The sequence below is a fragment of the Onychostruthus taczanowskii genome, unplaced genomic scaffold (assembly GCF_017590055.1).
Source record: "Onychostruthus taczanowskii isolate IOZ18803 unplaced genomic scaffold, ASM1759005v1 scaffold95, whole genome shotgun sequence".
NCBI classification, from domain to species: Eukaryota; Metazoa; Chordata; class Aves; order Passeriformes; family Passeridae; genus Onychostruthus; species Onychostruthus taczanowskii.
In genome coordinates, this window is record NW_024507546.1 from 2,418,899 (window position 1) to 2,435,565 (window position 16,667).

General features: G+C 36.9%; 1 protein-coding gene across 2 annotated transcripts in view; it reads right to left on the bottom strand.

The window, feature by feature from the left end:
- SLC41A2 (solute carrier family 41 member 2) overlaps positions 1–16,667 on the bottom strand; it is a 43,995-nt gene that overhangs the window by 26,406 nt on the left and 922 nt on the right. The window contains exons 2-6 of one of the 2 annotated variants that reach the window (XM_041426813.1): positions 10,607–10,693; positions 8,636–8,743; positions 3,550–3,621; positions 2,613–2,757; positions 1,395–1,541 (exon numbers count right to left, since the gene is read on the bottom strand). In XM_041426813.1, the coding sequence (XP_041282747.1) occupies positions 1,395–1,541; positions 2,613–2,757; positions 3,550–3,621; positions 8,636–8,665 (394 nt within the window). In that variant the 5' untranslated portion in view covers positions 8,666–8,743; positions 10,607–10,693. Of the gene's footprint in view, positions 1–1,394; positions 1,542–2,612; positions 2,758–3,549; positions 3,622–8,635; positions 8,744–9,961; positions 10,694–16,667 lie in introns of both variants that reach the window. The other variant, XM_041426811.1, reaches the window with a different exon arrangement.

The window sequence follows — 16,667 nt, forward strand, 5'->3', positions numbered from 1 at the left end:
TCTTGGAGACCACCTATTTCCAAGGGCTTCATGGAATGTCCTTTCTTTAGAAAGACTTTCTTGTTTCCAAAAGCAAAGAAATACAAAGACATTGAAAAAAAATACAAAGAGCAGAATGAGTAGTGTTAATGGTAACTAGATTATTACATACTTCACCAAAAGAGAAGTATTTCCAGAAGACATTATAGACAGAAAATTGGGAGTAACTCTTGGAAGCATACTGATTCTTACCCCTACACTTGTGGGATCTGCTTTCCAGCTGCAGTGGGAGAGCAAAATGTGAGTGGTCATGACAGCTATTAAAGCAGCAAAGGATCACTTCAAACTGCACCCACTTCTTTTTTTTATTCCTCTGAGACACATTAGAACACCTGTATCTAGAAATGTAAATTTCTGGAAATGTGTCAAAGGAAGAAAAAAGTCCGAGTTTCTTTATCCATCCTTTTTGGGGGTTGAGTGTTTTTTGTTTAGCTTGATAGATTAGCAGGAATAACATGTTATTGGAGTTTTTCTCATCAGAAGAAAAGAAAGAAGAGATGCTAAAAAATATCTTCATCCATTTTCACTGTAAATTTACAAACTTCCTTAAAAGAAGCATTTAAAAGAAGTATTTGAGAAATACAATTATTAGAATATGATATGAAGGATTTAAATATAGTTATGAAACAAAAACAGAAAATATTTTAAAATACTTCTTCTGTGCACTGATACATTTAAGTTGACATCATGACAACACTTTCTAAACATGAAAAACCAAACACTGAAAAAAAAACCTGCAAGTCACACCATAGTAGCTTGAGTCTTATTAGATACTTTTTCTGGCTGATGTTGTAATACAGAAAATTGTTGTAAATATGAAAAGTTTTGAACAATGAGCTCTAAAGACTATATGTGATAATATCAGCATCTCTTGTAAGTTATGGAAAACAGAATATTTTATCTGTGCTATATTATACTATAATTGCCTACAATTATGTCTTTTAAAACACAATAAATTTTTAATAGTTTCTATGGAATCAGTTAGTTGCAGCAGTGATTTAATTTTGAATAAGGCTCTTAACATTCTTTTCCCACTGTGAGAAAATGTTTTCACATTATTTGTTTCTTCATTATTATGGTTTGTATTTCACATGTAGGTTGCCTGTGATATTGTCAAAGTCTTTCACATATTCCTAGATTATGTCAAAGTTCAGGTTACTGATTTCTATGATTTATTTAAAAAAAAGGGGTAAAAAATCATGGCACTCTAAGATGTACCATTTAATGTTATAAATGTTGACAAAAAATAATGCAGACTAAAAGGTTTGCTGAACCTCTCCTTCCCAGCCTTCTCCCCACCCTCCTAAACCCAAAAATGTTCCTGAGGAGTCATACATATTTAAAAGCACACTTACCAAGGCAAGTGTACAGACCCTGACTTATCCATGCTAATATGGCAAGGGTGATGAGATCTCCAAAACTTGCTGCTATAGGAGTGGCAACGTTGTCAGGATTAATACCAGTCTTCTTGGATCCAACAATAACGCCAACCATTATTACTCCTAAATTCAACAAAGAAGACAGACACCAGGAAATTCTCTAAATAAAGAACTGGCATGATCCTGTAGGGTAACAATATTTCAAAAGCACCTATTTCACGTGTAGGAGGACAAAGCTTAGAAAGTAATTTCCTGTACTGACCCATCACCAGGACAAAAACCAAAGTTTCACTTCATGTCCAAATCATACATGAGAAGTGTAAAACATGCACTCATGTTCCACAGTTCTCTTGCTGCCCTTAATTCTGCACGTGATCAAACTCAGTGGCTTTCTAGTCTCTAAAAAAGTGTGTTCTTAATGCCATGCAAAACTTTAACTATTTTGTAATTTCCACATAAGTAAGCATAGCAAAGCAGTAAAACAAGGAAGTTACCCATTTTACTTGACTTACTATTCTTAAGACTACTGACCATGTATTTTCATCAAGAACATGTCACAGGTAGAGGTACTTTCCTCCTCCCCTTGATGTCCATTAAGTACAACCTTTTATGGTTAAATGTTTCCTGGCAATTAGGAAGAGAATTAAATTCATCATGCCATATTGCTCCAGACAGACACTGGCACTGTTTGTAGAGCTGGACTTGAACTTGGTCCAAACCCTTCAAATCATGAGCCAAACTGTTCACTTCAGCCACAAGGCAGAGCACAAACTAACACACAAGCAGCATGGGCAACCTAGAACTCTGAATTCAGTTAAGCTAACATCCAAGATCACTTGAGTGTAATTATAAACAAGTTTTACCTGCTTAGTACTACCTCACTTGGTACATTAATGAATATAGAAGGCAGGGGGAGAAGTTCTGCATCATAGTAGGTGAAGTCTCAAGACCACACTTTTTTGTTTAGATATGCTCAGGAGGTCATGAACATCAAAAGCTTTGCAAAGACTATGACAGGAGAGGAATGCAACATGCCCACCTATATGGAAATTGCAAAAGGGCATCTTATTGTCAAGTGGTTTTCAGATGTACTGTACCTTACTGGATTGAAACTTTAAAGGAATAGCAACATAAGACACATTCTGCATCCACAGAAAAATAAATACCACGAAGTAACACATGCACTCCCTTTACCTTGCAAAAGAGAAGCTATGAAGGCAGTTGCTACACTGCTAGAACACAAAAGGACTGAATGATCAAAGCGGTATTTGCCCTCTGGAATCCAGCCCAATACTACTGCTGCCACTGCTGCCAGAAAACCAACTACTGTTGCCTGAACCTGGAAAAGAAAGTGAATACATAAAATAATTGACAGACTTAGGAGGACCACAGAATCATTTTCTGCTAGCCTTTCCTCCTATCTACATTAACATGCCAGGTCTAACAGGAGCATGCTCATCTATTTTGTGGAAAGGATAACAAACTTGGATGATGAAGAGAAAAATCTTAGGCCAGCAGAAGAGGCTTTACCAGCATTTTACAGACTCCAGAATAGCAGAAGTAAAATCAGGAATAGGAGCTCAGGATTTACAAGTTGCTGATGCCTAAAGAAGCTTGTAAACCACTTAAAGTAGGGAAGACACAACATAAATATTTCACCTGTGTTTTAGGAATGTTACATTATAACTTATGAATAAGAAATAGCTTTCAAGAAACAGCTGCTTTGGAGAGCATGCACTCCTTTCCTCAAATGACCCAGCTATTTAAATATTGTTTATTATCCAAAAGCTCTATCCCACACTTCCTTTAAACATTTAATCCAATGCAAATATGGCACTAGAAACATTTGAAAGATCAAATTTAAAATGCTTTGCCGAATCTGAAATTTTTCTCAAATCACCCTCAGATTCTTTCTCAGAAAAAATGATAAAGGAAATACCCTTGGTACAGTCACAAATAATACTTTAGTTCTTTTTCTAATAAATATAACCCCATATTGTTTTAGAGAAAAGCCAGTGTAGTAGAGCTACTTCCCCATTAACACTGTTCATACTTCACAGTGTTTGTGATTTAACTTTTTATTAACTTCACTCACTTACAAGAATTAATCCAATAAACCCATTATATTTACCTGTTTTAAGGCCAAGTTGCCAATTATTAGGTTCCATTTCTCAATGGGAGAATCCATTTTTCCAATATTTACCTATCAAAATCAGAAGAGAAATTTAGACACTTGGGATTAAAATAGTATTATTTGAAAATACCCAGGAATGATTCAGCCAATAAAACAAAACATTTTGATTAAAAACAAGATCTATCTTTAAAAAGTCAAACGTTGCTTTTGATTTTACATCATACTTACAGTATCCTTCCAAAAGCAGCTGAATTTGATAGAGTTTTACACAGTAACTTATTTAACATTAGCTTGCTCTGCAAGATAGAAGCGCCACCTTACATTCATGGAATGTCCAAGCACCACCCGTGATTAGATCAGTGGCTGGAAGATCCCTTTAGACTGAGCTTGTTTCTATGGTGCTTAAATTCTGAAAATAAGAAATGCTAGAATCTAATACTGTTTAGCATTCTAACTTTTCATTTATGCAGTAAAGCTAGAGTTTTCTGATGCTATAAATGATGTAAGTCCAGTATTAAGGTAGTAACTGAAAGATAGCAAATAAATTACTCCAAGAAATTTAAAAGTACATACACCCCCTTATATAATGTGTTTCCTACTATTGCTTTTTTTTGAGTTAGGGGACAAGATCTGATGAACAATGCAAACCACTGCAGTATGACTGTGTTTAAAATAACTTCATTTTTGAGATAACAGAACATTTTTTACATGTTGAGCATAAATTTTAGTGCCTTTTCCTATACAATACTAATTTATAAGATAACATACTTCTCAAAAAAACAGAAAGACTTCATTGATATATTTTTCATCTTTTGGTAATTCCTTTTTAGTAGATTTCAATTCAATTTCTTTTCCATTTTGTGATAGCAGTGACTTTAAAGGAACAAAGTATTAAAAGAAATGCTAATTTAAAAACAGAAATATAGTGAGGCACTTTATCTCAATCACACTATAAATATTTTATAATGTTCAAACTACAGTGAAAGCTCTGCAAATATATCCAGTAAGTTTAGGTAGTACAGCAGTTGTTTCAGGAACTGCTGACAAGAATCTCCATTGCATCCTTCTTAAATGTATATATGCTAAATGAATAAAATGGCAGGCTGTGGAGAGTTTCACTTCTCTTCTCCTTTGAAAAAGTTTTGGAAAAGTATCCCAAAGATCCCTGTTAAAAAAAGTAATCTTGCAAAATGCTTAATCCTAAAGGTGAGCTCCTGCCAAATGCCACAGCTCTTCTTTCTCCTACTGTCACCTACACATTCACATCTCTTTCTTGAACCAGCTCCATGAGTGAATACATGGCACCAAAAATTTGCTGATTTGATGGAAAACAATGAGAGCACACAGTCTGAACAAGAGTCTGCACAAATTTACAGGAATGACTGAATAAGCGGTGTTTTGGTGTTGGTGGTGTGTTATGTCTTTGGGGGTTTTTGCTATTGTTGCTCTTTAAAAACGAAAAAGGAATAGAGAGAAGAGACAGCAGTGTGACTTGAGACAATGAGAATGACCCAAGGAACAGAACAAAGCTGAAGAACTGAAGGACACAAACCACAATATAAATATTGTGCTTGAATGGGCAGTTGACCTAAGCGTACCTCCCACAGATATGCCAGCACAGCAATGGGCAGAGGGAGAAGGGCTTACAGAGGTAGAACTCCAGAAGCACCTTTTTGCTCTTTGCTGTCTGTATTCTACATATGAAGTACCTTCTGGTGGGATAAAAATAATGTTTTAAAAAGAGTAGGCTGTAAGATTGCCAGGGTATGGAAAGTTTACACTAACTAACACCAAAGGGAAGAACAAGCTATTCTCTGAGACAGATGAAAAACACAGTCTTGAGACAGATTTAGTGAAACAACTGATTCTAAAGTGGATGGGAAATTGTGAGTGATAAGTAAGACACAGCTAAAGGAGAAATTTGGGCAACAAGATAAAGTGACCAGACAACACTTGAAACTGATGTACTATGTATAAAATATTTGCTAAGAAGACACTACTTTTTGGCTCAAATTTGGCAAGATAAAGGAAAGTGACCAGACAACACTTCAAACTGATGTACTATGGATAAAATATTTGCTAAGAAGACACTACTTTTTGGCTGACTACATAATTAACAATGAAGTAAATATAATTAGTTTACAGCCCCAAGAGCACAGACATGTGTGCAAATTCAGATGCAATAATAAGCTAAGTGAGCAAGCAGGACATGAATTAACTCCAATGCTGAACTCATGTCAGAAATTTCCTCCTCAAAAGGTAAAGCTGGTCACAGGGGCACAGTCTAGCTTTTACTTAAAGACAGGTGTCTGCTAGGGAGCCAGAAAGGGCAAATGTAGGCCAGAGAGGGGAAAATTAATCAGACAAATGGGTTCCAAATAACTGTTTAGATATACTCTGAATTAATGTTCTCCTCCTGTTCTCACCTAGGATGAAGATGACAGGACCAAAGGTTGAGCGGCTAAAGAGAATGGGGGTCAATAAAATCAATGGGAAGAATGCAAAAGTCAGAATGACCTCTTTCTGAGAGAACTGGCATGTAAATTGCAGGTCTAGCAGTAAGCCATCACGTGTAACAGGTTTCCACAGCTTTGGTTTGGGGTTTTATTTATTTGGTTGGTTTTTTTTAGGCGCTTTTTTTTAACATAAAAAATTTAAATATAATCTTGTTAGCATGCCCTTGATAATGAATGATGTATACTGTTCTGATCTTGTACAGGATTATTCTCTTAGTTTATTCACTGAACATGCAGCCTGTGTTGGGGACACTCCAGTGCCCTTCACCTGTGTGTGAGAGGGGGATCAGCTCCTGTCTTGGTAACAGCTGGTGGATAACAAGGACCTAGGTCAGGAGACACAGTGCAGACAAAGGGTCTGTGTGACACTTTTCCAAACGTCCCCTGAGAGCTGTGATGTTCACAAATGCAATGGCACTGGTGAGGATGGGGCATTCAGTCACTGATGGACCCAGACAAGTTCTGGATTTGTAATCTGGCAGAGGTCATAAGCTCAACTGAGACACAGAATTAAAGATCACATTAATCTAAGCAGAAGTGGTGAAGTGTATTCTGACCTTCTTTATTTTAAGCCTTCAGTAAGGCACTGGTTGATCTTGGACTTGGTGTATTTTCCTTATGCAATACAAGCATTTTTAATCCTCAGGCCACAAACTGTACCAGTCAGAAACAAATTAAGCAATAGGTCAACAAAACCCAAAAGGTAAAGTAATAGACAAAAGCATTCATGCCAGACTGTCACCATGATATTTTATGAAAAATCCTTTACTAGGATTTTTCCCTCCTGAGAAGCTGAGGAGCCTCAGGAAAGAAATGTAAGCAATAACTATCTGATGCTGTGGAATGCAACAGGTTCATCTGTGATTGTTGATTGTTTCTAATTAATGGCCAATCACAGATGCAGCTGCATCGGACTCTCTGAGAGTCAGGAGTCTTCGTTATTCATTCCATTCCTGTTCTTGCTAGCTTTCTGATGAATCTTTTCTCTCTATTCTTTTAGTATAGTTTTTAGTATATCATTTTAATATAATATATATCATAATATAATAAATCAGCCTTCTGAAACATGGAGTCCAGGCTCACGTCTCCACACATGGGGTGTTCGTCACAGCAGCAGACAGTAAAGGTAGTAAGATTTAAACTCAAAATACTGTTAAGAAACAGTAAGAATTCTCAGAAAATAAAGAACAATAAAATCAAAAAGAAAACAAGATTGAATGACTAAGGATGATGTTGATAAAGATACAATAGAACATGTCAATCCTTAGGTATGAAAGTAATCAATTTCTATAATGGGCATGAACAAGCAAACCCTCACAGGACTGCCAAGGCTATGTCCATCACAGTGTGCATTCAGGCAACAGCTCAATAGAACGTGGCAATGGCATTTATTAATGGCACAACACTGGGAGACATTGTCAATACAAAGCATTGTAATACAATACAAAAACGGAATGTCCTTGAGGGTTACAGCAGCAAAAAAATGGCTGATAAAATTCAGCAGTAGAAATGCAAGGTCATGTACTTATGAACTAATAACATTCCTGCCAGAAGATGGGAGTGACAGCTGGAAAAGAACAAACGCGTAAATAATAGAGCACAGCCACTGATCACAAATTGACTGAGAGGTTTAAACCTAACTCTTCTAGGCAAGAAAGTACATAACACCCTAGAAAGTTTCAAGAGCCATATTCTACAAAGACATGAGTAATCTCATCTGGAGTTATGTACACCTTTGACTAGACATGTACTAGAAAAATTCATTCAAGTAGGAAGAGGCAGAGAGTGGGGCCTTGCTGCAGAACAGAAGCACAGCATTAGGCAGTCTTAGAGAGACACCCAGTGCAGCTATCAGAAATAGCCTAGGCACATTATTAGACTGATCTAATCACTAGTTATTTGCACACACACAAAAGATATATAGGAAGGCAATCTGGCTTACTTGGACTAGAAAAATTAAGAGACACAACATCCCCTGAAATGTAAAAAAGCAGCTATAAAAATACATATGAAAGAACACACAGAAAAAAACCTAGTTATGCTACATTACAGTGTTGGCACACACAAAAAATAAGCAGACACGGAAAAAACCCCAAAACAACCTCATCACAACAAAAATAAATAAATTTGTTTAGCCAGAAAGCTAAAAAAAAAAATAATTCTTGCAGTTTGATCAACAGAGGTCTGGAATAGCAATGTTACCAATGCTTTATTTTGGTGCCACACTAATGGTCTTTAAAAAAATGTGCTTAAAACACAAACTTTTTTTAGCCTATTTGAAATCCCCCTAGCCTATCTGAAATCCCTCAAGGTCAAAGATCTCTCAATACACCTATAAATCTCAAAAATCTGCTTTATCTGTTCTGAATTATGAGTTGGAAGAGACTTTAGAAGTGAAGTTTTGATGTGTGGAAACAAGCCACCTTTTTAACTCTGCCAACTTAATAACAGATTTACTCTGCCCCGTAACAGCCAGATGAATTCATAAACATAAAACACTCATGTTTCCTTTTTGAAATGTTTTAAACATGTATCTGAAGAGTGAAGAGGAAGAGAAAGTTACTTACAGCAGTTGACAGCCGGGATGCCAAGGTCATTTCCAAATTTCCTTTGAGACCAAGAAGTGCAGGAACTAAGATAAAGACTTCAGTAACATTCTTGAACACATCCCAGTGCTATACAAAGGATACAGTGGGAAACATTTAATTGAAAAATTCTCTTTAGACCATCCACAAATTATTCAAAAACTTCTATAAATCATAACTTAAACCTCTAAAAGAATTTAATATTTTTGTATTAGACCTAAAAGTCTGAAGTCAGAACTGTTACTTATTTAGATAGAACAGATATATGACTGCATATTACTGCTTCAAAGATGAGAAGGCTATAAGCAAGACGTATAAAACTTTGCCCTAAAACAAATGTAGTTTAAAAAAAGATGTCATTAATTTGAAGTATTTGTTTTTCATTATTTAAAATAGTCCCAGATACTAAAACTGCTCTTGAATTCTGCTCTTAATTTTCAATATTTTCATCTTTTCCTTTCAAGCTGTGTAGAAATCTCACACAAAACCAGCAAGGAATTAACTGTCATATGAACAGAGCCTGAAAGTAAAAAAAGCTTGTCTATTATTTCATCTCTAAGTGTGACATTTACAAGAGCACAGCTTTCCAAAACCCAGATTTTTTAAAGAAAATGATTTTCATTTTTTGTGCACCAAGTTCTCAGCCCTGCAGTGCTATGCTACTTTGTATGTCTTGTCAACCCATATATTTAATTTGTCATAATTTACTAACTCTAACTAAACTAACAAAACTGTAAGTTGTATTTTTATTCAGGGATTTGCAACAATTTAAATTATTATTTTAATGAAAATAAAATTATTCAATTAAAGCATCTGTACAAAGAATAAATTTGTAAGATATGCATGAACAAAGCACCAGACTGGTGTCAAACAGCCCAAGGAAGCAGTAAAGTTTGTATGTGAAATTTTGTTTACCTTTTTTTTGAGGTAACAAAATTTCTTTCCAGTGCAACTGATTGAAATCCAAATTGCCTTTACTTTCTCAAGATTCTGAGTGACAAAGATTGTCACCTCTTCCTCCTATTTTAATTAACTTTGTAAACTCTTTAAGTGCAGCTAAAGAAATTCCTACATCTGAGCGAAGCAAAACCAAACAAAAGTGGGGGAATCCACACTGATTAATTTATGTATTGTATTTTTGTTTAAATATTGTGCTTATTTCAAACTTTTTTAATAAGTTCAGAGTAGCAGAACCGCACACAGACCTAATTACATCTCAATATTGCAGACATCTACAATGTCACATGTTAGAACTACAGACCTCACAGACTACCTGTTAAAAAATTTTCTTACAAAGCAAATACCAACCTGTACAATATCCAAAACCATGCCAGCAGAAACAGTTCCAAACCCTGCCAGCAAAAAAGGTACGAGTATCTGCAGTGCCATAATACTGCTCGATTCTTTGGGTTGTTTTCTACTTCCTTCCACAATGATATCCTCATTACTGTCACTAGAGAAATTGTCATCCTGCAACATGGCATCTGTTTCTGAAGTGTCCATTCCATCACAGTAATTGTAACTGGTAAATTCATCATATTTAGGGCTACAGCTGGATGAGCTGTGTCCATTGCTACCATGAAAGCTTGCTTCTGAAAAGTGATGGTACTCTGTGTGTTGTTCAGACCTGACATTAAAATTGTGTCCTGCTGGTTGCAATCCCTCTTGCCAGACACCATTCACCTTTTTGTGTCTTTCTTCTTGGTTTATTTGGTAAACAACAGGAACCATACTTAAAAGCAGCCTCAAAAATTTATCAGACTGAATTGTATTAAGATTTATGGTCCAGTTTACAAAGCCTTCTCTGTCATGGACTTTGCTATTTGTTTTGGAGATAGTAGATCTGCCTTTACAGTTAGTCATAGTGCTACAGAATTACAGGTTGGAAAGCACTTTGTTCTTCAGATGTCAGCCAAGAAATCTTGCAGGTGAGTCACCAAGTGCCACACTTACATGTGGACCAAAATGTTCCTTTTTTGCAAGCAGAAGTGTTTTTCCATTGCTCTCAAATCTCCAACAATTCCATAAGCAAGAGTGGATCTGCAAAAAAAGTAGAAAGTATATATTTACTTATAAAATATTTTAACTCTACAGAATACACAAGATATTGGTTTAATTTTTCAGATCACAATCTTTTATCTTTTCTGTTTACCATGATTTAAGGTGAGGTTGTTTCTACTTTGACATTTCCATCATGGTAAGAAAATAAACAATGATGTACTGACAGTCTCAAGTCATTTCACATTCCCTCCATCAGAAGCCACCTTACCTTCCTTTTCTTCAATCTTCATCTTGTGATAATAATTGTAGCAATTTACAAAAAGAATAGTTCTAATTTGACTCAAAGCTTTGCTGACTTCGGTATTTATTACTAAAGTCCATAATTACAAGTAAATGATTGGCATAAACAGAGAAACAATGGTCAGGGAGACTGCACCAGCACGATGTAGGATAACACAATTCCACATGAATTTGTATCCATGCAAAACTGTGAAAATATATTTTTTACAGACTGCAGGAAATTAAAATATTTTAGAGCTGGAGGACTTTTAATCTGCATTTCCTAAGAAACAGCTTCCTATGATCATATCTTTTATGTTATGATTCCTATACTTCCCTCCCCTCTGTTCCAAAGCTTTTAAGTCATCCAGTATTTTTAGAGCAATTTCAGATAGACTTTACAGGGAGTGGAGATGTCAAAGCTTTTAGAAACTAATAGCCTTGTAAGAGATCCAAGTTTGTGCCTTTGATGTTAGGTGTCTTCAAACATTAGCTGAGATAACTCACTCCAATATGGCCAGAGCAAGTCCACTTCAAAACTCCTGCTGCTCACGGAACGACTAGATCTGGGTTTTTTGAGTAAAAAAACTCAGAAGCAACATGATGATTTTTCCCTCTACCATTTACTTTATCCAAGAGACCTCTGACCAAGAAACAAATATTTTTAAAATGACAATGAAATGTATGGCTTGATCTAGAAAGAAGCCAAGTTTTGCAAGACACAGCAATCTTTTTTCCACAACAGCAGAATTTAAGTAACCGAGATTCCTGTAATCTTTTGCCACTCTGTAGCAGATTGTGCTTTGTTGAATCTTTCAATTTCAGTGCATAAAAATCTCCTAGGCCTGAATTCTGGTTTCCATACATTTTAATTAGGAATAACAAAACAACTTTTGCTGCTATCCTGGAGCAGCTCTAACCACATGTCAAAATGGTGCTCTGTTACGTGCTACAGAAAGCCAGAACAAGAAGAAGAAGAAATTGAAGGATTTCACTTCACTCCCAGGAAAATGCATTGAGAAAATTTTCTGACAGCTGTAGCAATGCAGAGGCTGGCTCTCACTGCCAGTTTCTCCCATATGTCCTCCAGTCGCATCACCAGAGTGCTAGACCAGTGACTCATGGAAATTATTCACTGCTCTGGAACTCTGGCCAAAAATATTTGGGTTAATTATTCATATATTTTTTAACATATGGATTGTTCTCCTTTTAAATTTTTATATTTTATTGGGTTTTTAAAGAAATGAATCCTTTGATAAGACTGCGGTTTCATTTCATATAAGAAAGTATTAAGAAACAGAAATCATACTTAAAAGGGAAAAAAAAGGGGAACAGAAAAATTATTTGGTAAAGTTCCAAATGGAGGAATGGCTAGCATGGATGGCTAGCAATGGAATAGTACAAAGCAGTTTGGATGACAGCCATTTATGTTTTTCCTACCACAAAGACATAGAATGACAAAATGTGAACTTAGTGATAAATGCTGGAAAATGAGAATTTAAGAAGATAAACTGAAAATCACAGAACCATAAAATTCTTTAAGTTGGAAAAGTATTGTATAGTATAATATACAGGAAAGAGTAATTGTTCCTTCAGAGCATACAGAGAGAAGATAACTACGAACCCTTCTAAATGTAACTCATTTCTAAACGTGTGTTCCAACAAAAATAATTTTCGAAATGTCATTTGGTGCAATACTTACACCCTAAGTTACAGGACGCTAATAATTGCTGTATTTTCAGGGGTATTTTGTACCTACAAGAGGCAGCAAACCTTGTTGTTCGTGTTGTTCTAAGGAAGAACAAGAACTTCCCGAGAAGCTTTATCATTGACAAGAAAATGCCTATGTTGTTGTGTTGTCTAGAAAAATATGGGAGCTAAAAAAAGCAAGCTCTGCTCCAGTAATTCATATGAAGAAAAGGCAGTTAAAATCTCAAAAATCTCTTTCCCAGTCTGTTTAGGAAGAGGAGATAAGTGGTTCTGGTTTCTTGACATATAATCTGGAGGTTACAGAAAAAGATGAAGTACTGAAAAAAAAAAAAGAGAGAGAGAGACAAAGAACCTTTGAGAAGTCAGGAAGCAGCCTCAGATTTATCATAGCTGGCATATTACATATGAAATGAAAGGACACCTTGTCTTTGTCACTACAGGGAAAATAATAAGTTATGCCCAAACTATGAAAATAATTATTCCCTCTTCCTTATTGTTTCCTAAGTATCTACTTTCAATAGTTTCTTCTTTTCATGTATTTCATAGCACACAACAATTACTATGTACTACCCACCTCCTTCTCTCAATCCTGCAAGCATACACAAACATTAACAAATAGTTCTGTAAACATAAACAAATAAATTCAGCCACACCCTGCCATTCACTGAAGATGTGTTCCTGAAAAATGAAACACTTGGCAATCCAAAAGAGAGCAAGCCAATTTTACCTATAAGAGTCAATACAATGCATGTAGCAATTTAAAAAATGCACACGGAGACAGGACAGGAAGAAATAAATGCTGTAGAAAACAGGACCACCAAATGGGAGAGATGCTGACTTTTGGAAATGCAAAGCTGCTTTAGAAGGGTCTCAGGTACTTCAGCTATGAAACTGAACACTTGATCATTATGATATTTTTCCATCCTTCCTTTCCAACCTTGGATTGGCTTGCTTCATCTGAGAAGGATCAAATGACCAAAAAAATTCAACTGTTCAGGAAGAAGCTCAAAGAACTCTCTTCACTATTGCACAAATAATTGCCCACATTGTTCCAGACACACCTATAATACTGTTCACAAGAGCATGGGAAAGAAAATGCTTCTTCCTTACTTCCCCTTGATTTAAAGAACATCTAGCATTAGCAGGATTAAGGGGCCAGATTCTACAGCTAAATTTGATCAGATAGATATTAGACTGCCAACAATTCATTTAAAGTGTGAACTCAATAAATCGTGACCTTTTAAGAACCTTCAAAAAAATGGGAAGGAGGAAGAATCAAGCATGAAATTTCTGTAGAGTAAACATTATGACAGGCTAAAATAAATACTTACCAAAGTTTAGGTCTAGGGAAATTTCTGATTTCTTTCAGAGCTTGGCTAACAAAACCAAAAGATAACATCTATCTAAATAATTCTGAGGGCTTTCATGGGACCCAAAGCTAGTCACACCACAGTTGAAACCTGTTTTTCCTAAAAGTTGCCAACATTTTTTTACAGGTGGTCTTTTAAACCATTAATCATCTCTACACTGCACTTCTAGGCAGTCCACAATAAAATACAATTGTGTAAACATGCCTGCCTGAGAAATGCCTCTCAGGACAAGAACAAGCCTTGGAAAGAGATTCAGGAAAGTAATATGAAACACTAACGAAACACTGAACTTTAATATTTTGCCATAATAAGCAAAGATGAAGCTGGATTATTACTTGGCATGAAAGACTCTTCTTGTGTCTTCAGAGATGAAACCAGACTCTTCTCACTGAAAAGATGAGAGATAGCAGGCACAAATTGAAACATTGGAAATGGCATTTGAATATAAGAAAAAGCTGGGGGTTTATACCATGACAGTGGCTGAACAGTGGTTCAGACAAGTTCTGGAGACTCCATCCTTGGTGATATTTGAAACCAAAGTGGACATGGCCCCAAGAAACCTGTTCTTCTTGACCCTACACTGAGCAGACATGGCTGAATAGAAAATTTGTTGAGATTCCTTCTGACCTCAGCAATTCTGAGATTCTGTAAAGCTGGAAATATGAGGTTTTGGGAGCATTCTTTAAGTTCAGAATACAGGTGATACAGGGATCTGCATGGCCTCTTCTCCACTATTGCATTGTGTATACATACAAGTGTCAATATCACACTGACACCCTTACCACAGCCATGGCTAATCATTCATGTTAGCGTAGTGGGGATATCAGTAGAAAGGGAATGCTACATCATATCACCTCAACATTACAGAGAGTAAACAGACTGTATTATGATCAACCATTCCACAGAATCCAGAAACCAATGTGGTACACTGGGCTAAGATTACTTATACCAGATATTGAGGGGAGCATGTAAAAGGCTGCCAAACATGCTGAAAATCAACAAATGGTGCATGCAAGGCAGATTATAAGACCATTACATACCATTTTTAAGTACTATGCAGAAAACTGTTTAACACTGTGTTTACTGTATGGCAGTTGCTGGTTAAATTAACAGCAAAAGAAACAAATAACAAGAGGAAAAAAACAGACTAAAGAACCTCCAGAGCCTTCTTGACAGTAAGGCACTGAACAGCCTGCCGCTCACAGGCTCAGTTTTCAGGCAAGTTTGAGACCGCTGCATTCCACTTCCTCATCATGGCAGCTTTCGATTTTGGCCCCGAGGAAGAGAAAAGCAACTGAGAGGAAGACTTGGTTTGACTCTGCACTTTTAAGGCAAGACATCTAGAAAAGACCAAAACAGAGTCAAAACACAGCAGCAAGGCTGTGAAATGTGGTTGGTTGTCAAATGACCCAAATGGAATACCAGCATGAAAAATACCAGGCCAATCACATCCTTCAGTCCACCAAATTCAGGTGGGTAAGTATGAAATGTAAGAGTTAATGCTGTCCTCTAGATTAAGTAACCAGTAAGTATTTACCAGGATGAATCCTAACTACTCTTTGGGATCCTGATTACAGGTCTCTACTGTCATCACTAAGGAGAGATTAATTACTTATTAATTCAGGCACTAGGATACAGACCTCCTATGGCTTGTGTGGATAATATCCTACACATATTTGAAAAGAAAATGATACACTGTTATTTTTCCTTCTGAAGTATCTACCAGGCATACTACAGTATTTATGGATCCAGTTTCACAATCTCTTTAGGGCAGTACATGTAGGGAATGCTTCCAAAACAGGTCATCCTATCTGCTCTCATCTTTTTACCGACATTACTAAACTGGCAAAGTGAGGATAACTAGGCATGTATTCTAAACATTGCTAGGACTCTTCCTGAAGACTAAACAATTATTTTATTTTATACGATCCATATACTGTAGTGTGGTCTATAACCTAGATTCAAATGTGAGTGAAGAAGACACACAAGTATATCCTGGACAGTGGGTCGGAGGAAGCAGAAATTATAACATTCAGTGAAACTACAGAAATAGCTACAACCTGAAGTTAACTGAGAATTCATGAGAGAATAGAAAGTAAAGTAGAATAAATCACAAACAGTTCTTACGTTTTGGCAGAAAAGTATGGAAAGAGAATGGATGTGCCGTCACACGTTAATTATGCTTAATTACATATTAATTAACGTTTGTAAACAAAAAAGAGACGGTCGTTGAAGTCTGTACACGTGCTGTTCAGGTAGAGGTTCTATGCTTGTCTAGCGATGCATCTGCGGTGACCATCTGGCACATTTTTATGGGCGCAAAGGTGGGAACAGAACTGCCTGCACTTACGGGTGTAAAGAGTGCCAAGGAATAGGGGCTACTCGGAATGTTGGGCAGGTCTCGCGCAGGCACAGAGAACCCGAGGAAAAGGCTCATTGTCCCGGATACCTGGAGCAGTGCAGAATTACGCGCACATGATGAAACGCGCTGCGGGGCTCTGAGGAGCGCAGGGTACCGGGCGCGGGCGGCCAAACGCGCGGCGGCATCCGCGCTCCGGCCACAGGACAGCGGCCGGCCCGGCGAGCGGCGGAGCCCGCCCAGCCCGGGGGGCAGCTGCGGGGGCAGGGCGGGAGGGAGCGCCGGGCCCGCAGCA